The sequence below is a fragment of the Orbicella faveolata genome, unplaced genomic scaffold (assembly GCF_042242905.1).
Source record: "Orbicella faveolata isolate gen_17 unplaced genomic scaffold, um_ofav_v1 contig_25, whole genome shotgun sequence".
In the NCBI taxonomy this organism is placed as follows: domain Eukaryota; kingdom Metazoa; phylum Cnidaria; class Anthozoa; order Scleractinia; family Merulinidae; genus Orbicella; species Orbicella faveolata.
In genome coordinates this window covers 30,383,356-30,404,650 of record NW_028301553.1, presented here as the reverse complement: position 1 = coordinate 30,404,650, position 21,295 = coordinate 30,383,356, and the positions used below count along the sequence as shown (strand labels likewise).

Here is a 21,295-nt window from a genome sequence, read left to right as displayed (position 1 = left end):
GAGCTATAAGATACGATTGAAACTTTCCTGTGATTCAAAAAATATCATTTATTTGGCTTCGTGTAAGAAATGTAACTTACAATACATTGGCTCTACAACAACAGATTTTAGAGTTAGATTTCGCAACCACAAGTCTGCTATGCTGACCAAGAAAAAGACTTGTGAGGTAGCGGTGCATTTCAACAGAACACCGCACGACTTAAACGACTTTTCTTTCCAGTGTATTGATCAAGTGCAGATAAATGCAAACAATACAAGTAACATCGAAAAGCTTTTAATCACTAAAGAGGCATATTGGAGTGCACAGTTGTTCTCTCTGGCACCTTTTGGCTTGAACAAACGTCAGGAATTCCACTCGAAAAAAAGAATAAACTACAATTAGCGCAAAAATAACTTGCAAATTTGGCGGTTATCTTAGTTCAGGTGTTCAAAGGCCCTGACCTTGGATCTTGTTAGCTTTGTTAGCGCTAGGTTTTCTCAGGGGCCCCCATCGGGGAATTTATTACATTATTGTTGTTTAAGGGCCCTGTTTAGGGCGCCTGTTGTGCCTTGCCGCGGCATAGTTTCAAGGGCTTTGTTTGGGGATTTTGGGACCGCCTTTTTTGAACATTGAATATTTTACACGCGGGTCCCTTCACACTTTCGGCTGACTCGACGAATCGCTTTACTTTTTTGATATTAATCTTATTTGTATTATATTCGATTATTTATTCTTATTTGGTTTGTGTCTTTTGAGTTTTGTACCGCATTGTCATAGTATCTCGCTTAGTAATCACCGATTGTTTATCATTGGTTAATTTTTTCGTTTTCATGTGTTACCACGCCCTGTTATGTAATCATCTTTGTAATATGATGTCATTTTTTATACTGTAAACTTATTTAAGGTTATTGTAATTTATTATTCACTTGCACTGCAACTGATGAAGGTCTTTGACCGAAACGTTTATTTTTATTAAATTTTTAAACCTTTTTTTAGATTTCTTAGATTTTTTACTGTATATATATATTTTTTTCGCTCGAAGTTGTCCGTCCTCGTTTTCCACAATTGCGTATATATATATATATATATTTAACAGTACAATAAATAATACACAAATAACAGTACACTATGTTACTTACGGCTAATTACATAACTTACTCACGGTACTTACAATACAGGTTACTTACACCACTGTCAAATACAATACCAGTGGCGAATCCAGACTATTCTTACACTTACAACGGACATGTTGACATTTCGAAACTTGCTGAATTATTCCCAATTCGTTTTCTGTATTCCAACTGACAACGTAACAAAGTTCGAGTTGTCATTGAAGTTTGGAAGACGACAAAATTGAGCTCGAACTGCCAAAGAAAAACTCTTACGTAAAGAAAAAGAGTGACCGGGTTTCCGAGGAGCGGAAAACAACTTGCACATTATGAATTGCTCATTCTTTGAAGATCGGAACTGCCTTTGCTGCCTGCGACGGACTGGTTTGCTGATGACAACTGGTAGATCTTTTGTCAATCTGCTGACCCGAAGGATGACAGGTCTGCTTTCCGCCGGAAAGTGCCCTCAACACATCACTGCAGATATGTACCTGAGAAAAAGAAGGACGCGAGTTGCAATGAGCGAGGGATTGCTCATTTCGGTGATGTGAATTGGACATTATATGACGACTACGTACGACACCATTGGACCACAGGGCTGTAGCTGTCGCTCTAATGTTGTGGTTTGTACATGTATATATTTTCGACAGCCCGGCTGCTTCGCTGATTCTTTTCATCAAATTTGCGAGGCTGTTGACCCCAAAAGGCCTTGCTTCGCACCAAACATCGTCGTCTGCCTTCGCATTCGCTGGTACTAAAATAATGCTGTGCAATTTGGAATTACGTTGTCAAGATAGACTTTCAAAACTTACATTCTGGCCTCTTTTTCATGGCTCGGACTGCCGTTTGCACCACCGGGATGATTCTTGGACGGCCTTCGACATCGACATGTAAAACTGCTTGTGTTCAGCGCTCTGAGTACTTTCCGGCCCCTTCGGCAAATGAAGAGGACAATGTGTTTCCACAGTTTGGTGAAAAGAGAAAAAGCCCCACGGTTTCTCAGCTGTCTGAGATGCCCTTTCTTTGATTGCAGGTTTGTGGTTGACATTTTCTTTCCCAACTCTTTTGAAAATGATTAATTATTGTTTTTTTTAATGGTTTGTTTGTTTTTCTCAATTTAATGGCAACTTAAAAGAATACAATGCCACAAAACTGAAAAGAGAAATGCCTTAAGGTTGGTCCGTTACTTTAGAGCTCGGGACACTGAAATTAATACTTGGTCTAATTCAAGGAATGTTAGTTAGCAAATACCCAAAATATAAGACATCTTTTGACTTACGCGACAGGCTTTTCCTTACTCTATTTTATGAACCCTGTCGAGCTACAACTTTGTAAAACTTAACGTTCTTAGAGCTGAGGGTGTTATCTGATTACAATTGAAAACTCAGAGGGATAGGTATTTCTTGTTTTTAATTTCGAAATATGAAAAAGTCACATGAAAATCAGCAATTCATGTATTATCATTTTGGCGACCCCAAAATTCACCCACTTTCATTTTTATTTCGATTCCCTCTTTTTTTGTTTTTTGTTTTTTTTGTTGGCTCAGGGCAGTGATTTGCCATTTGTGAATTACATAGTTGTTGTTTAATAAAGCCACATCCAAGTAAAAGTACAGAAAACTACAGCAATGAGGCAAATAAAAATTGTATTAACACTCTTGAAGTACAGTTGCGTACAACTTAATTGAAAATGAAATTGAAACCGACTAAAACAACTGCTGTATAACCCGTGATAAAAAAGCCGTTCTACGCGTGATATTAATTAATGTTCTGTAACCATTACATCAGGCCCATTCTCCAACAAGAGAAAGCATTACTGCCGGCGGGTTCACGTTTTGCCACAAATCTTAGCAGAATATACCAAATTTGGGGTTTGAATCCACTTGGCTCAAATGGAGCAAGAATTAAGTACAGAACGAAAACCAGCAAATCGTAATTTGGTGACGGAGGGATTTCGCTCCTTCGTGTACTTCGGGGCAATAGTGTGCATGATTTCTTGCTTTGTCATCCTGTTTGTTTCACTGGTCTCCATGGAAAGGCGAGTTGCTTTACTTGAAAGCAAGCTCAGTGAGATTTCTGAGAATTCCAAGAATGGCGTCAAAGAATCTCTGAGCGCCGTGCATGTAAGACATGAGCGAAATGCTAACCCGACAACAACTTTGTCAGGCCTGACAAAGAGACTTATCGCACTGGAAAGCAGGTAAAACACGTATTTGTTCAGATATATCTGATTTATAGTACACCTGATTCCCCTGAAGATGCAGTGCCATGACCCTAAAATTGACAATTTTCAAAAAGAACGTGCTTGATAATTTCAGTAAGACTTCTTTGCTACATTTAATTTAAAACACAAGTTCCACGTAAAAAGATTCATTCTAAATAAAGTTATGAAGGAAAAATGATACTGTCAATTAATAACGTCTAGTCACCAGGTTGTCACTCTTTTGACGCGTGACCCGAGCGAGTCTCGTTTTGGATCTTCTGCGAGCGGCCAAAGTTTGTTTACTTGGCAAATTGTAAGTTAGATTTAGAGGTAGAAACTTTAGCATGAAACAGAATTGGCTCCCGTTGATGAAGTGTTTTGTTTAATTTCGCAGAACAGTAAACCTTTCTAAAGACTTGCGTATGAAGTCCTCGCTTCGAGGTCAGTAAACAATTATTTATTAGTTGTTTCTATTAGTATTATTTACTTCAAAATCACAATGTATTAGATATTCCATTATCCATTTTCTTCCAGAAATATAAATACAATAAATTAGACCAAAGGTTGGGAGAAGTTTAGCAGAAATCACTGTCTAGTGCATAATCTCATTACTGAGGAGAATATTAGTGTAAGGCCGTTATATATTTATCTGGCAATCTTTTATATGCCCTTGTAATCTAAGGAACAGATAGACCTCCGATTACTCCAATTACAGAGTTGTTTGTGTTATAGACGTTTCAGGTTTTCTTTTATTAAAACATGAAAGAAGACGTGCATGGGAATTTGGATGATTTTAATCAACCGAATTTAAAAAATAAACACAGGGGAGTACTGATTGAAAGAAATATTGTTTAGGTCGAGACGGACGAGATGGCAAGCCAGGACCTCCCGGACCTTCTGGTAATTAATAAACTAATCCATTTCTTATCGCTATTCAGACTAAGCGTGCTATTTTATTTGCCCGTGGGATCGTTCCTGGAGACAATATGGCTTCTCACCTTTTCAGTTACTTGGGGGTGGTAAAGAGGGGAGGGGGGGGGGGGGGTATAGATCACGTTTCACGGAAAATAAAGCAACCCTTTCACAATTCACGAAAAACACAACATTGGCATTTCACGCTTCACGGAAAATAAAAGAGAAAGTTTTGGAAAATCACGGTTCACGGCGACTACGGAAATCACGATTCACGAGGAAAAAGATGGCTATTTCACATTTCACAGGAAATAAAAAGGGCCGACCACGGGTCACGAAAATATACTTTATCACCCTCTTACTTTGTTTCCGGTGTGACGGTCACACAAGGGACTGCGAGATGAGAGTAGATTTGTTCTTTTTCCGAAACCAGAGAACTTTCAACAGGCTTTCAGGATTCTTGTGCACAGTGTACACTCTACGGTATTGAAAGAAAATAAGCAAGTAACTCATTTTCGGAGATGATAATTTAATGGCTCACTTAGCTTGTCGGACGATCTTAGAACGAAGATTTTCTAGGTAGAGCCAGCTCTAAGTTTTAGCTAGGTTTGGCTTACAGTTGACTGCTCAGTTAGTTTGAATCACTTCCTGTTGTTATAACAGTCAGATGCTTTTACGACTTTACAGTTTAAATTAACAATCATATATTGACATTTTCAGGACGGGACGGTAGAGACGGAAGAGAAGGTCCCGCGGGTCCTCGTGGGATTTCAGGACCAAAAGGTATCTCAAACTAGTAAATGTATGTTACAAGCTTATTCTGCTATTACCAATCTGTAACATGGCTCCTCCGGGCTACTCTTGATCGTTGTCCGTTCAAGAGTCTTGGGAAGAGACTATTCACCTATAGATGTCTCACGATTGGTTTTTCATTCGTTTCATGTTTGTTGGTTTTTATTTACTTTTTTTTTTTTCAATTTATCACATATTTACTAAATATCAATATATAATGAAAGTAAGTCCAGGGAAGCCAACAACGTTTATCTAATTAATAAAAACCCATGATTCTACTTTGCCGAAGTTTGTGTTACAAGCAATAAAACAATACATTATTTGATTGTTTTAAAACAACAGGTGATGTTGGTCGAGCTGGAAGTCCTGGGCCCCAGGGACCTGCCGGCCCTCAAGGAACAATAGGACCAGAAGGACCGGCGCTGTCAGGTGTGAGTTACAACCGCTGGGGACGAACGAACTGCTCAGGAGATGCCATTACGGTGTACACAGGTAAGTTGGGGGAAAATTAAATCATGTACTCCAAGTTAGAATAATGATGTTAAAACCTTACGGAGACCTATAACATTCATTCATGACTGACGAGGGCTAAGAGTTGAAATGGAAAAACCTAATCTACTCCACCATGTTTCTCGGTTAATCGTCAACTTATAAAAATCTTCCTTAGGAAGGTTTCCTTATATAGTGAACCCCTGCGTTTAAAACAGCTCGCCCACAGAGGGGGGATAGGGGGTAGGGAATTGTTTTTTTTCTGATTTGTCCCAACGGCGCATAGCCAATGACAATTCTTAGACGCATCTTTTAGAGTTTCCTCGTCATTTTGTGCTTCCATCTTTCTCTTACTCGGCCACTCAATCCTCGGTACTGTGTTGCTCGGGTCAGTGTTTGATGCATATCCTTTGACTTTGCTGTAGGTGCGATGGGCGGTGGATACTACACTCACACCGGTGGTGGCACCAACTACGTCTGTCTAACCAACAATCCTATATATGACAAATACCAGAGTGGGTGGCAGGGTACAGCAGCAATATACGGTACCGAGTACCAAACATCATTTGCAGGCTTTACAAAAGGCGATCTTAGTGAACATGAAGCACCTTGCGCTGTGTGTTACGTCAGATCACGTGGGTCCCAAGTGACGATTCCTGGAACCAACAAGTGTCCTTCAGGTTGGACCAGAGAGTATTATGGGTATCTGATGACCTCTCACTACAACCATGCCCATCCTAGTGAATTTGTGTGCGTTGACGTAGATGCCGAGGCTGTGCCAGGAAGTCACAAAGACACAAATGGCGCTTTGTTGTACGTTGTACAGGGAGATTGTGGGCATGCCTTACCTTGCAAACCGTACATTCATGGATATGAACTAACCTGTGTTGTTTGTACCAAGTAGTCAAGTACTTACCAAAATGTAAAACAACTGTAGCTTAGTCGAGCGGTGAAGGGTTGTTAGCAATTACAAATCAAAATCTTCTCTCTGTGAACCAAACTATAAATGTAACTTGTAAGGCCTGGATCACAACATCGTCATAAAGACAAAACAGCGAGGTCACGCAAACGCAAAGAACGCATCTTCTAATATGATATCTTGTGTCACTAGTGTGAACAACGCGCTGCAAAACAAACTAGCAAGACCATAAGGAGATTAGCATAACGAAATAAGAAAAAAGTATTCTTGCTATGCCTTCTGTTACCAGTAAACCAGGCTGAAGAAGACTTACAGTGATGTAGTTACTTCAGCGAATAATATTGATTTTATCTCAGTTTTATGCAGTTCGAGTCTTAAGCTGAATATCCTCTGTATTAATCTAGACGTAAAACGATTAAAGGATAGTTTAAATGCTGTGTTTAATGTCCAGTTAGTTAACCTTATTTATTACAATAGTTACAAGCGAACTTATTCTCCTATTTTGTCTGATCCACCATACAAGGTATAGGTAATAAGAGACAGACGAGGAACTGACATCTGACCATAAACACCATATATCAAACTACCGTGCTAAATCATCAAGATAGAGAAAAGAGAAACAGAAATTCACTTGACATATGAGTCTATTCTTTTCCTAGAAAAAAAAAAAGTCTGCCTGCAATGTTCCATCGGCAATTTTCTCAAGACATAAAACTCAAACAATATATTACAAGTCAACATAGCATGCAGTTACACATGCCGGCTTCTCATGATTGTCATGGCAAACACGAGCTACCAGAGAGAGAAAGAGGGATACTTCGAATATTACATTGCCGGAAAGCAACGGCTCAGGAAGCCCAGAGTACAGAAGGAGCTTCCTTTGTCCCTGTGGGCAGAACTGAAATTCAAGTGAGATTTAAGTGACCCCAAACTGTTAGTGCACACGAGTTTAGCATTCAACCCTCAAGCGTATAAGAGAGGGGAGTGGGAAGCGAAGGGGGGCGGGGTGAATACCACATGAGCAACAAGTTCAAAAGTATGTATTATCTTGTAGAGCAAGCCGAGGGCAATCTTCTCAACAGAAAACAATTTTAATATATCTTGCCACATCTAAAACCAAAAGAAGATCTTCAGGTACTCCCCACCCCCTTCTCCCACCGTATGAGTTTGCATGACGTCTTATAGCAAACTAGACTTTAACGACAAAATTCCGAGGGGATGAACATCAATGATCGAATCCTTCACCTCGAGGACAAGCACTCACAGCCACTTCAAGAGTTCCCCAAATCTGAAAAGAGTAACTTTTAAAATAAACATATCTTAGAGACATCAAGGAGTGGTTTCTTGCTTGTCAAATTAACCGGTCATTTCACAATGTTAAAACAGGTCACCTGGCTGATGGACTTGTGCCCTATTCATAGGACAAATCACCAGATGCTACACTTGCTTGATAATAGAATGAAATATTTTATTGAGACATTAGGACGTGAATTGAAAAGAACAAAAGAAAACAGTGGAAAGCACTTTTGTTTAACGATAATATTTTCTTTGCTACGATATAAACCACAAAGTGATGCTGATCTCAAGAAACGAGGTACGTAAATATGTCAATCTTTACACTTTTTTATAATCACACTTGATTTTGTTAGAATTACAAGTGCTGGCTTTTGAACACATCTTGCAATTATTGTTAATTTTTTAATTCGAAATGAACAGAGTTCGTTTCTACTCTTGAATACTGTTTTAACTGTAAATTGCTTTCTAATTGCAAGACGCTTTTCGCTTGAATCGCCATTTTCTGTTAGCTAAATGTCCTTTTGATTTCAAACTAAGGGATGCAAATATGGAGAAAGACGGATATAAAGGAAAAATGGACCTAGTACCTCAGGGAACTTAGTGAGGGAAAAGAAGAAGTTTCCTATTATGACCTATTTTGAATCATTTGTAATGTAAAGATAGTGTTTATTTATGTGGCAAAGTGGCTACTTGTGCCGCCTAAACATTAGATCTGGAGCTCCTCATTTAAGATTCATTCATTTACAATGATAATCTACCTGTTGAAGTACACGGTCGAATCCTTGCCAATTTCAGTAGTAGTTGTTGCGGATACGGCATTGCCGTATCCGCAAACACTTGCCTCTGAAACAAATCATTGACCCTTATACGTTATACTAGATCACACATTTTTCTGTTTGTTACCACTAAATTTCACCTTCCTATGCCTTTCAGTGTACCATGTTTGCTGCCATTTTGCTTTTTATCACAGTTATTACCATCCCAGAAAGAGAGGCAGCGAGCGGTAAGTATATATATATATATATATATATATATATATATATATATATATATATATATATATATTTTTTTTTTTTTTTTTTAGCTATGCACTCTTTAGACCGAAGTGTAACTGGGTGTCGTAAAACTATACCTAAAGTATTCACTCTGCTCAGTCACAAAGGACTCATATGTAATAGACCACTTTCGTATCTCGGCATTGGACTGGCACTAGTCTACAACTGAAACTAATGTGGGGAGTCTTTTCAAATGCAAATGATATTTTAAAGTCTCTCTTTTTAATGATAAATTATTCCCCCGCATTAGCCTCCATTGCAAGGTAGATCCAGTTCAATACCGAGAATACGAAGATGGTCTATTAGATGAGGCTGACGCGAAGCGGGAAAAAGTGTGCCAGCGAGTCACGATTGTATGACATAATGACACGAGTTGTTTAAGCCAATCGTGAAGCGTAGTAATGCAAAACTAAAGCAAATACGAACTACCTTCTACACTGAAGTGTCGAAGTAACAGCTCTAGTCCTCTTTACTCTCCAAAATAACAAAGCTCCCTATCTCCAACAAAATAATAATAATAATAATAATAATAATAATAATAAACATATTGACACAAAACATTATTTAGAAATAAATTTAAGTCGAGCAGCAACCTGCAAATTGAACAAGAGACCTCCGCAGTTAGGCGAAAGATCTAGGAAATGTTAAAAGAAAAGAAAAAAAAAATGTACAAATGTTGTTGTTTATAGTGGCCAATGCGCTTAGCTACACCTAGCTAAATCACAGGCATGCCACTTAAACTGAAAGGAACAAATATATCAACTAAACATAATAGGTTTAAAATTTCAACTGGTAGGTGGCAGACGAGTTGGCTATTAATTTGAAAGCATGACCTAGGAGTTGAACTAGGGTCTACTGAGAAACAAGTCAAGCTAAGTGGTCAGAGCGGGACTTGAAACAAAGACCTCCGGATCTCATGTCCGGCGCCCTATCCACTCGGCCACGCTGCCTCAATCACGTTTCTAGGAAAACAAATAACCTTATCCGCATCCCAGGCTAGCAATCTCATTTACTTTTAAAGATTGCTTATACATATTTCATGACGAGAAATATGTCTTGAGTTTTTAACGTTGTTATGCTTTTTTGGTTTTTTTTTTTTTCAATTCTTTTTTTCATTTTTTTTTTTTTTTTTTTAATATGGAAAGAATTTTTTGTGGAAACAATCTGCGATGGTGAACCGGCAAGAACCGTAAAATGTCCCAATCAAAACGTCATATCCACTGTTTGGGCGAGTTATGGCCGACAACATTCCGATATTTGTGTTGATGGTGATCAACTCATTAACACCACCTGCAAATCTGATTATGATTTCGTTCTGAGCATGGTGCAGGAAACATGTGACGATATAAACTCGTGTAATCTGGAATCAAACAAAGACGAATATGGTGATCCTCCGGAGTGCCAAGGAATCAAGAAATATTTGCAGATGTATTACCTCTGTAAGTCAGGTAAGGTACTTTTATGCGGCAAAATGGGTTCGTAGACAGATTCGGCTTACGTGTTTATATCCTTGTTGCAACCCAATTCAAATCATATGACAATTGATTTGGAAAGTTACAATTGTTCTGTCGGAATACACTCCCATGTAATCAATTGTGCGTGACAAATTGCACAAATGTAACCTCCCAAATGAATCATCTCGAGATCTAAATTTAGGTGGCAACAAGGATGTACACACATTACCGAATCATTCTATTGGGAATAATATTGCTAGTTTTTGAACAGACTGAAATGTAAGTTCAATACAGCTAGTGAATTGATTATTGGAACACACACTGACTTTCAATTATGTTTAATTATTAAGGTCGCAGTATCTAGAGTTTTCAACTATGGAACAAAAATGCTTGAAGTATTTTATTTTACGGTTGTCGCTCCAGTCTTTCAAAAGTCTATGTTTTATATTGATATATATATATATATATATCAGGACTTCGGTTGCAGATGTGTTCTTGTTCATGAACAAATTGAAGTACAGGGAAGTAATGTTGACCACTCGGAATCCTACACTTTATTAACCTCTGTGTATATAGAGCAAGACGAACGCGGTTTGGGTTTGTTCGTTTTACTTACGGTCTCCTTTTCGCGGGCTTTAAGTCGTTGATCTTTTTTTCTTTTTTTTTTTTTTTTGTTTTCTGCTGGCCACACGTTCTATGACGAACAAAATTAGCGTAGTTAACTTCCGTTAAGGTGATCAGTCCCTGAAAACTCTCTGTTCAGTGTAATTTACGAAGGACCAAAAACAGCAGAAACACGTTTGCCTTGTCCAGTACTTACTTGGTCCTATTACTAGGTCCTCTTCTGTGGAAAATGAAGTAAAAGCAATTTCCCCTCCATTTATCCCTATATTTGGTACAGCATGTTGTGCCTTGCTCTATAAGAGTTTACCTCAGGTGAGCTCTGCCTTGAAAATTCGGGGCTAGGTGGTTTTTGGTCGACCAGGTTTTCTTTTGCCGTGTGGTGTCCATCGCAAGGTAACCTAAGGAATACGAGTCTGTGATTACCATTTACTGTCCATTTTGAAAACCTTGCAGAGTTAATAAAGAAAGCCGTCTGCGAGTTTAATCCACCCGAGAATATTACGTGCCCTGAATCTCAAATGATTGAAGTCGTGAACGCAAACTATGGGCGAAAGGATAAATGGACATGCGGTGAGCAATTGGCTGAGAACAATCGATGCTTGTAAGTATCTCAATTTCTGTGGCAATAGCTTTTCAAAATCTTCGGAACTGTTCATATGAGCTTCCTCTTAGTTAACATTGTAATTATGTATATACATATATACATTTTTGTAACTTTTTATTGTACCTTTTTACATATCGTAACCTGTTGTTGTTAATACTTTGTACTAAACTTAGTTATTTTATAATTACTCGTAGATTTTTAGCACAGAGGGCCACTAGTTTATCAGTTTATACTGTCATGTGTCACCCCTCTAAATAAAGTTGATTGATTGATTGATTGATTCGTGTTCTCACGCCTCCAAATCCAGAAGTTGATGTGGCGTTAGTCTGTATACTCCAAGCATTGCAGATATTTTTATGATCATGAAGGTTTATAAGTTAGTCTAGGCTGTCATGCTAGATGTTAGCACCCTTATGATTAATCGTTACTTCTCGCATAACGGTTTGTTTGTCTTGTTTTTGTTTGTTTGGTTGTTTTCCAACAGCTCGCCAGAATCAGACCAGATGGTGAAAGACAAATGCAACGGCAAGAACTTCTGTGAAGTCGAAGCGTCTAATGAAGTGTTTGGAAATCCGTGCGGAGAAACACACAAGTACCTGGAAGTGCAGTATCACTGCCAAGCGGGAAAAGAAATAAGTAAAACTACCTAAATATTAATTAGGCTGTAGGCAATATATGATTGCTTAATTAAGCCTCGGTCGAAACAAGCGAATACATGCCCCCATCAAGGTGTTAGCAGTTGGAACGCCTTAGGATCTTATTCTTACAAGACATAACAACATTATTTGTTTTTATTGCATAGCTTTCAGCTTTCTTCAATTAAAATGAGAAGCTTTTTTGTCAGCTATGACGTTATATGCACCACACAGCGTTAATAGATTTGGCATATTGGATCTACGTATAAGAAAGTTAGTTCTTATTAACAAAACATAAAAAATGAACATTTGATAAACATACCTGTCAAATACTGGTGTCATGGATGCATCATAGGTAAATGTTATCCCAAGGCATTAAATTTAAGGTTAAATCCTCCAAAGCCCAATATGAATAAGGTTAGGATATGTTTGCATGCACAGCGATAGCGAAGGTTTCGAAAAAAATGCGTTTAACTAACAAAGTAGAATAACTTGTAAATAGTGGCGAAAACGTCCTTTTTTGAATTTGTCTCTTTAGAAGAAGCTCCTGGAGCCATAAAGGGCAAAATATATCACAGCATGGCGATTTGAAAGGTGAGTGCTTTTGGGTTTCTTTTACACAGACTATTTCAGTCCTTCCATGGAGATTTCAATTTCTCTTAGCCATAGTTTTGTAAAATAAATACAAAAAAGTCTGTTAAATAGTATATCAGTAAACGACGCAAATTAAAGACAATATAAGGATCTCACTTGCTCTCGATCTACACAGAGAGAAAGCAAATGTTAAACAAGTTCGGTAATGGAGAAAAAGTGCGGCCAAAAAAATGCCGCCAAAAATCAATACATTGGACTTATGTTAAGAAAAACACCAGGTGGAGTTTGTTTTTTCACGACTTTGAGCTACTGATGAGGGGAGGCTTCAATTTCTACTTTTAGGCCATACACCGTTTCGTTTTCGGTGTCAGACTTAAGTTTGATTTAAACGACCATGCTATGTCATGAAAAGGAAAAGGTTATTGATGGTGTTAAATAAAAGGGTAATCAGTACGTATCTTTTGGACTACGAAATATCATCGACCGCTTGACATGCTGTGTCACACGATAAATTGATTGACTGCATATTTCCTGAGGCCCTGCTGGTCTGATATGATTGGTGGATTTTAACCCGTATTGCCATTGCTGTTTCTTTATCCTTGCGTATACAAAAGGTCATGCAGCTCGTTAACTGAAGAGTTTCAATTAAGCAAAAACATGCTATTCAAACGCAATTATCCAGTTACAGTTTTCTATTATGATAACAACGTAATTCCAACTGTTGTCGAGGCAAATTCGCGGGTGTGGAAATCCGTTGAATAGGCCATTTTTGAGTTACATTGTGTCTCTGTTTCAAAAAGAGGACTCGCGCGAAACATTCATATGAAAATGAGTTTAATTTACATAAAAATGAACCTCTAGGCGAAACACATTTTCATATGAATAGTTTCGAACGAAAACTCGTTTTAACACAGAGGAAAAAGCCACCTCGAAAATGGCCATCCAGAACGCACCAAGGCGACAATTGTAAGACATTGACGTTTTAGGTTCATTTGAAGTTTTTGACGATGTTGCTATTTGTTAAATCCTTAGAGAACTGTTCAAGAAAGGAACTCCTCATCGCCCAAAATTTAGAATTTATGTATTAACATGCGGACATCACCATGGTATACCTACATATGGCAATGGCAGACAATGTCGCAAAGAACTTTAAATCGACGCTTTTATTGGCGATAAATTGTTGCGAAAAAAATAATGAAAGAACTCGCCACATTGGGAAAAACCTGACGGAATGGTATGAAATAATGTCATTAGGACTTTTGCAGCAGTGTTTGTCAGTGCTGGTTTTCTTTGCCCAATAAAATCATAACCTTGTTGTAAACCTTGGCACCTAGGTTACTCTAATCTATGGAAAAAACAATAAAAATAAATTTAAAAAATACAGATATAATTGTCTTCTGTTCCTTAACTTAAAATTTTGGCTTTGTCACGGTTTGCTTGGAAGAAAATAAAGAAATATAAAAATGTACCAAAAAGGCGCGCGCTGAATTTCTTGACGTGTGCATGGTGTAGGTTCGAAAATGTCACAGGAATTAAATGTAACATGTAACATTGTGACTCTGATGAAGTGAACAGAAGCCACCGAAAATTTAAAACACACAGAAGCACAAATCGGTTTGAAACACTTGTACAAAATGGTCGATTTATACGGAAGAGTATTCTAGATAGCCCGTTAGAAGAGGTGCAGTGTGCTTCTTGGCCGGTGGTACTGCTCGAAGTCTCAGATGCATACGTTTTCTGGAACAGGTTGTATCGTCATATAATTCTGAGATTGCCCAGGAGCAGCATTTACATTCAGAGGGGAGGGGGATGCCCAATATCCCTGTCAGTAGTATAATGTAGCTTGTGCCGTGATTCGTAATTTTCACCTAAGGAAAACAGAAGTCCCCCTGCATTACCTCCTTAAAAAACGTTTATATTTCGGGGTCAAATATGAAATGTAAACTTCAAGTAGCGCAAGGAAACATTTGACAGGAATAGACGTTACCCTATCAGTCTCTTCAGTCGATTTTTGACAATTTTCTTTGAATAATTTCAATTTCAATATCCATGTCTTTTTTTCCCCATAACTTTGATATCAGTGAAAGAACTGTCCTCTTCGCCCCCTCCCCAGGCGAAATAGATGGAATTTAATTGCTCTGAGACGAAATGATATTTCCCAATTGCTTTCAATTATCAAATAAATTATGTTTAAGAGTTTTTTTAATAAATGGCACATTTGAATAATCTATTTTAAATTAAAACCCCAACGAACACTTTGTCTGCGCTTTGCGATACAAAGAAATTGGAAGTACCTGAGCTTTTTATATTAACTAAGAACTCAAGTGACATAAATTTTGCGGAAAAAACGAAACAAAAAACAACAACAACAACAACAACAAAGAAATACAAAAGCAAAGTGGATTAAGCTGCGTATGCAAACATCACTTGTATGACTGTATCTATTTTCCCGTGTGGAAATCGCAATAGGCAAAAAAAGTTAGGGGAAGATGGGGGGGGGGGGGGGGGGGTGGAGGGGGTGAATTGGGTATAAGCAACGCTTCATTTTATTTTTCACTCAACTGTCCTTATCATGGAATTGCAATCGAATGGAATAACGCCTCCCGGCCCTGTTCTACGATAAGATCACAAATAGCTCATTTCTATTACAAAAGCCTTTCACTCCAAAGTGTCATCATTTCCCCTGTATTAAAACATATCCGGAAATGATGTTGCATACAATCCAAAACACATGTTTATTTGCTAAACTACCCTCCGATAAACTACATGCTCGTCCTGCAAAAGCTGCTTTCAACTTTTGCATTAGCAAAAGTAATATATTAGAATACACGCCAGGTTGCATACAATGCTTTCGACCTAAAGGCGCTACTTTTTAGCACCTTATTGTGTATGTTGCTTTATATGCTAACTGACCTAGCGTTAGTGAACATCAGCCTTATGACGTAGATAATTGATGTAAGTTTCATGATTATCATTAGTTTTTTTTTCTTTGCCTGCAAACAAAACACATTAATTTCGTCAGGTTAAAACAAAAGCCCACGCTTCTAGTGTGCCAGCTTTCGGAAGGAAACAACGACAATGAAACAATTTTTTGTTTGCTAACTAACGCGAGTAAATTAAGATGCGGATGAAAACATCACGGGATAAGATAAGACCTTTAATTTCACTAGACAAAAAAAAACATTGCTGAAGAAACAAAAAATTATAATAAAATAAAGAAAAAAAGCAAATGTTTCGTCGCCAACGATGGTAAATGTCGTGGTTTACCACTTCAAATTTTTAATTATGTAAAAAGATGAAAACAAAAGTGTTTTCCTTCTAAAGACAAGTGTACAGCAGGAAGGAACTTAGAAAATGGAATTGATATACCCTCTATTTGCAAAATAGAGCGAGTCCATCAAAAAATACACAGTTGTGTTGCCACTTTTCAGGCGTTTCGTGCAGGTGTACTTCAAACTGTCAGAAGATAACCCTTTGTGTATTTTAGATGGTCTTCTTCATAACTTTCCAACCTTGACTTTTGCATTTTGTCGTCTCAGCGAAGAGGTACACAGCATTTACTGAGTTCAGGCCCTCAGTGCAGTATTTCGCCTTTCAATCTCTGAGAATACTTGAGAACAAATTCAAAACTTTGTCCGCACATGGTAATATTGTACGTGCATTATTTTTTCCATCCACAAATTTGAGGTAAGCTCTACTTATTTTTTCTCAGCCGCTAAGCATTTCACATGAATCATCATATTTCTTTTCGTGTAATTTTCTTGTTTGCCATCAAGAATATGTTATCGACTACTTGTAACAACGCCAGCACAGACTTGAGCACGGAGCATAATCCATTTTGCCACTTAAACAAAAATGTAATGCGGTTTTTGTTTGTCTTGAAAGAAATGCGTAAACTACTGTTAGCTTCTTCAAGAATACATATGACAGACATGAATTACTGGATTTTATTTTCAAGTAGACATACATTTAAAACGACGACGATTTTGCTACTTGACGTGCATCAAAAATAGAAAGGTGAGAAGTCGACCACTACTGCAAGGCTAACACAACGTCGTATATTTAAAACAATATTTCGGCTGGCCAGACCAGCCTTCTTCAGGTTTAGATGTTACTCAAAGAACAGAAACTGAATATCTCTAATGATTATTTCAGCTCAGTTGAGTTCTTAAAACGGAGACCGTTGCAAATTAAATTGCGCAAATTGTAAAAAAAGAAGGAATTTCCATTACAATGTTTTGTAGAAAAAAAAAAAAGAATACATTTTTGAGAAACAAATTCCATTTGTTGATAAGATCCTTTGACTTTCACTTTATTCAATAGCTTTCAAGAGTACTAGCCGTCGAGTTTAAGAGTTGTTGTTTTTATATTCTCAGGGGTGCGATCACGCAACCTTTATTTCACAGGATCATGGATAATAACACGAATACGTCTTCGCCAGCTATTCCCGAGTTTCCCTTGCATTTCAGGATTATCAAGATAACTTTATATGTTATCATCTTCGTAACAAGTGTCTTTGCCAATGTTCTTGTCTGTACGGTTATTTTGCGTCGCAAGAGGATGAAAACAGTGACCAACTATTTCATTTTAAATCTGGCGGTAGCCGACCTGACTCTTACCTGTATCTGTATACCGTTTGATATTCCAGTGCAAGAACTGCACTACTCATGGCCATATGGCTCGCTTATGTGTAAAATACTCTACCCCTTGCAAACATGTTTGCTATTTGCTTCTGTATACACGCTAACAGCCGTTAGTCTCGCTAGACACAGAGCAATTGTTCATCCTTTGAAAAAGCAGCTCACCAAAACTGGAGCGAAGATTATTATTGTCTGTGTATGGTTTTCTGCCATTCTACCGGTAACACCTTATTTTCAAGCGTTGAGGTTTAACCCAGTTGTGAAGTCTTGCGAAGAGAGTTGGCGCGATTCTATGACTGCTAAAGTGTACACAACAAGCATCTTCTTCTTCCAGTACATTTTCCCGTTCTGCATCATGTTCACCGCGTATTTCAACATAAGCCGTGAGTTAAAGAAAAGGGCGGAGAATGGTAACCAGTGTCTTAAAGACCTACAGGAAGAAGAAGCTCGGAAAGTGGTGCGCATGCTTAAAGTGGTAACCACGCTGTTCGCATTTTGCCTACTGCCAAACAACATTTTGTGGCTCTGGCTTGATTACGGAAAGGCGGACAAACGTTGGAGCCATTTCTGGGAACTTGTGGCGTTCTCAAATATTTTAATACTAGCTAACAGTGCCGCAAATCCCATCTGTTACACGATTTTCAACGAAAATTACCGACAGGAAATGAAGAGCTTACTAACAAACGGGATCTGTAGACGCCACGACTCTCCACCTGAAAGAAGCGAAAGGATTGCACCTCCTCAATGTTCACGTAAAAGCGTGAAGTGCCGGTCTTCGACCTTAACCTCTGCCGTTTGATCATAAACCCAAAGAAAACTGACGATACCCAGTTGACATGTGCAACACCACACAGGAACTTCAATGATAAGTGAATAAAAGTAGGAGTAATAATTAAAAAAGGAAGAAAAAGACGACGAACCAATAAATGGCTTTTAATAGGAAGCTAACTGAAGTATGTAATGCTATAGCTTGCATTAGTAAGCCGAAAAGAACATCATGTCTATAACACATGGCATTGACAGTTTGTAGACTACGTGGTATGCTACCTACATTGTAAACCGGTTAAATTCCTAACCTATCTTGTAATCTTTGTTGGCGCGGGACGAGCCGAGTTTCGACAATCTTAAAGAAGCTTCGTGATGTTTTGCACATCTTGAAAATTTTAGCCTGAATTTTTCAAGTTCGCCATGTGTAATCCATGTTTAATTTTCTCCATCCTTAAACATCCTTGTTCCTTTATGGTTTTTTATTATCTATTTGGTGTTTTTCTGTCTTAACCTGTTACTTTCAGGTTTCCATAAATTAAAGGTAATTTTGCACGAGGCTAAAAGAATTCAAAATAAGGTGACCGAGCTCCTTTATTTTAACTCAGTCCAAAGCGCGGAGGATTTCAGGAACAAAAACCGACTACTCGTAGTCTAGATTCGGTCTGTTGTTGATTCGAATCGCTAGTTGACTACCGTAACAGCTAAGAAGGAGACAAGGGATGAAAGCGATTTCGGTCATATTTTGAATCGCCCATAAATCTCTAAAACTAAGAAAAAATTCCTCGTTTCCAGCAAGTGGGGTGGAAATAACATTTTCTCCCAAAGCATATAAAAGAAACTATCAAGAAAGTTCGCAAAATTCATCATCGATCCTTTGAGGGTAGCCGCAGAAGTAGGGGCAAGACTGGCTCCAGCGAAAGCGGCGATTTCAACAGAACGCAAAGTGTAAACGTACAAATCCAAGTCTAAGTCAGTTCAAAGGAGAGTTTCTCACTGTAGGTCGAGTAAACTCAGATGTGACGCACGCAAGGAAGCTACGTCTAAAAAAGAGCTGTGTAATGAAGCACATTGCATCGCAGAAACATATTAAATCAAAGACATTTATAGCGAAAAGCAAGAAAAAAGACCAGAGTATTGTAGACCTGATGAAAAGAAACGACGAAGGAATGAATCCAAAAGGATCTTAGGGTATTGCTGTGTGTTTTATTGATAACCATTGGCTTATACAACAGAGGCTTGTGAAGCTGGAGGTTCTTGCAAAGAGCACGAATGCGGACAAACTTGCTCAGCTGTCTGGCTCTTGAGTGCATGTTTCGTCCCGATCAACTTTTGGCATCAATGAGGGATGGTGCGACAGTGAATGAAGCTGGTCTGCGTCAAATGAGTCTTTTTTCTTTCCCAACATGTTTAATCTTACATGTTTTTCTCACACGATTGACAATGTTGGAAAGCACTTCGAATTTGGTGTACTGAATACAATTTCTTGGTACTGGAATACCATATTCTCTCTCAGTCCAACTGCCCACATGGCATGGAAAACAAGGACAGGAACTGCAATGCGTCTAAGCTCAGAAAAGAGGTGGTGGAGTAAGTGGGAAGTCCTTAATCGAGTAATGCAGTATTTTGGGGATGTGAAGCCTTTCTAAGAGAAAATGAACACCTGGCTCCCTCTTGTCACAGGCATCTCTTAGAGCTCTTTGATGACCCAGTCGGTGATCGTGACTTAGAAATTGAACTTGCTGCAATGATTGATGCTGGCCAACTCTTTGTTTCAGCAACATATTATCTTGATGCTACAATTGCCGCACGAGAGCTTCCTCTGTATCTTGCCATTGCTGATGGTGCAGTTGTCGAATCAGTAGAGGGAAAAGTGCCGTGGTAGTCATCACAAGAACGGGCTTTTCCAAACTGGTCAACAGCTGTAAAGAAGATTTTGATGATTCAACCAAGCTCAGCCTCAGCGGAATGTGTCTTCAGTATCCTTCAGAATACGTTTTCAAAGCAGCAAGATGCAGCACTGGAAGGGACTGTTGAGGCATCACACATGCTCCGATGTAATGGCAACAAGCGAAGTGTCTTACCTTGATCCGCTACATGTCAATGCTGTTGTTTACAAATCCATGCCCAGAGAAGAAACACTTTAAGATAGCATTTATTTGAGAGCCACTAAATAGGTTATCTGTTGATAAGTTTGATACAATATTATTTACATATAGATAGATAAATGCCTAAGTCAGTCCCTTCAAAGTGATGTGTATTTCTCTGTACTGTAGTCTGGTACAACATAAGTCTGTTTTCATTAAGGTCAAGGACTCAAGGTTACATGTTTTTATGAACTGTGATCGCAGTTATATTGCATGAAAATGGTTAGAAGTCTTGACCTTGAACAGCAACGACAATTCTATTGGCTCATAATATAATTTTTACAGGATCAATATTGCTATGTTGATATTGATGCGTAGTATTTACTCATACGTATTGTGAACAAACTTGTTTAGCGACGCTGGTTACAACGCAAAATTGCACAAATTGCTTAGAAATGTTACTATTGTTGTACAGATTGCATATCTTTGCATCAGACCAAATAAAAGAAGAGAGAAACAAAAAAAAAGTTTTTTGCTTTTTTTTTTAGCAACTTTTAAGCAACTTTCGTTACAAAAAGCAACTTTTAGAGAAATTTCGGGCAACTTTTTGGGAAATCTCGAGCAACTTGTGGTAAGCCCTATTTATTGCCCCCTCGTACAACAGTAGGGTGGGTATATCATGATTTTATGAATGGGTAACGTCCAAAAGAAGCTAGCCGTACAGCAAACTTCATTTTAGTTTACCAAGTTCACAACCAGAACTGTTCATGATCTTAGTACATCTGTATACAGCCAAACCTGTATTAAGCGGACCCCATATTAAGCGGATACCCTCTATTAAGCGGACAGCAGTGCAAATCCCACTTTTTTCTTTGCCCAAATTCACTGTAAAACAAAAATATCTGTATTTAACGGACACCTCTATTAAGCGGACGCGGACAGTTTAAACTTGACTTTTATGGTAATTTCTATTGTTAGAAACCTGTATCAAACTGACATTGCAAAAAGGTTGCATGTTTTTCAGTTTTGTTTTTCAGAACTTTTGTGTTCTTGTTTGATTTTTTGAACCTTCACGTCATTTGATCAATGTATATAGATACTGTTGCTATATACTTAAATCGCTTTACCTCATATACTC

General features: G+C 38.2%; 3 protein-coding genes across 3 annotated transcripts; all 3 read left to right on the top strand.

Moving 5' to 3' along the window:
* The first annotated feature begins 2,364 nt into the window (after positions 1-2,364).
* On the top strand, positions 2,365-6,842 carry LOC110059323 (uncharacterized). The gene is made up of 6 exons (XM_020766019.2): positions 2,365-3,288; positions 3,686-3,732; positions 4,147-4,191; positions 4,924-4,986; positions 5,338-5,487; positions 5,910-6,842. The coding sequence occupies exons 1-6, from the start codon at positions 2,981-2,983 to the stop codon at positions 6,386-6,388; spliced, it is 1,092 nt and encodes a 363-aa protein (XP_020621678.2). The 5' UTR covers positions 2,365-2,980; the 3' UTR covers positions 6,389-6,842.
* Positions 6,843-7,835: 993 nt separating this feature from the next.
* Positions 7,836-14,055, top strand: LOC110059230 (L-rhamnose-binding lectin SML-like). The gene is made up of 7 exons (XM_089294972.1): positions 7,836-7,997; positions 8,633-8,702; positions 9,900-10,202; positions 11,286-11,433; positions 11,921-12,072; positions 12,610-12,665; positions 13,698-14,055. Exons 1-6 carry the CDS (start codon positions 7,977-7,979, stop codon positions 12,660-12,662), a joined length of 747 nt encoding a protein of 248 aa, XP_089151098.1. The 5' UTR covers positions 7,836-7,976; the 3' UTR covers positions 12,663-12,665; positions 13,698-14,055.
* A 2,978-nt stretch (positions 14,056-17,033) lies between these two features.
* On the top strand, positions 17,034-19,036 carry LOC110059309 (neuropeptide FF receptor 1-like). The gene has a single exon (XM_020766006.2). It carries the CDS (start codon positions 17,076-17,078, stop codon positions 18,102-18,104), a length of 1,029 nt encoding a protein of 342 aa, XP_020621665.1. The 5' UTR covers positions 17,034-17,075; the 3' UTR covers positions 18,105-19,036.
* The last annotated feature ends 2,259 nt before the right edge of the window (positions 19,037-21,295 follow it).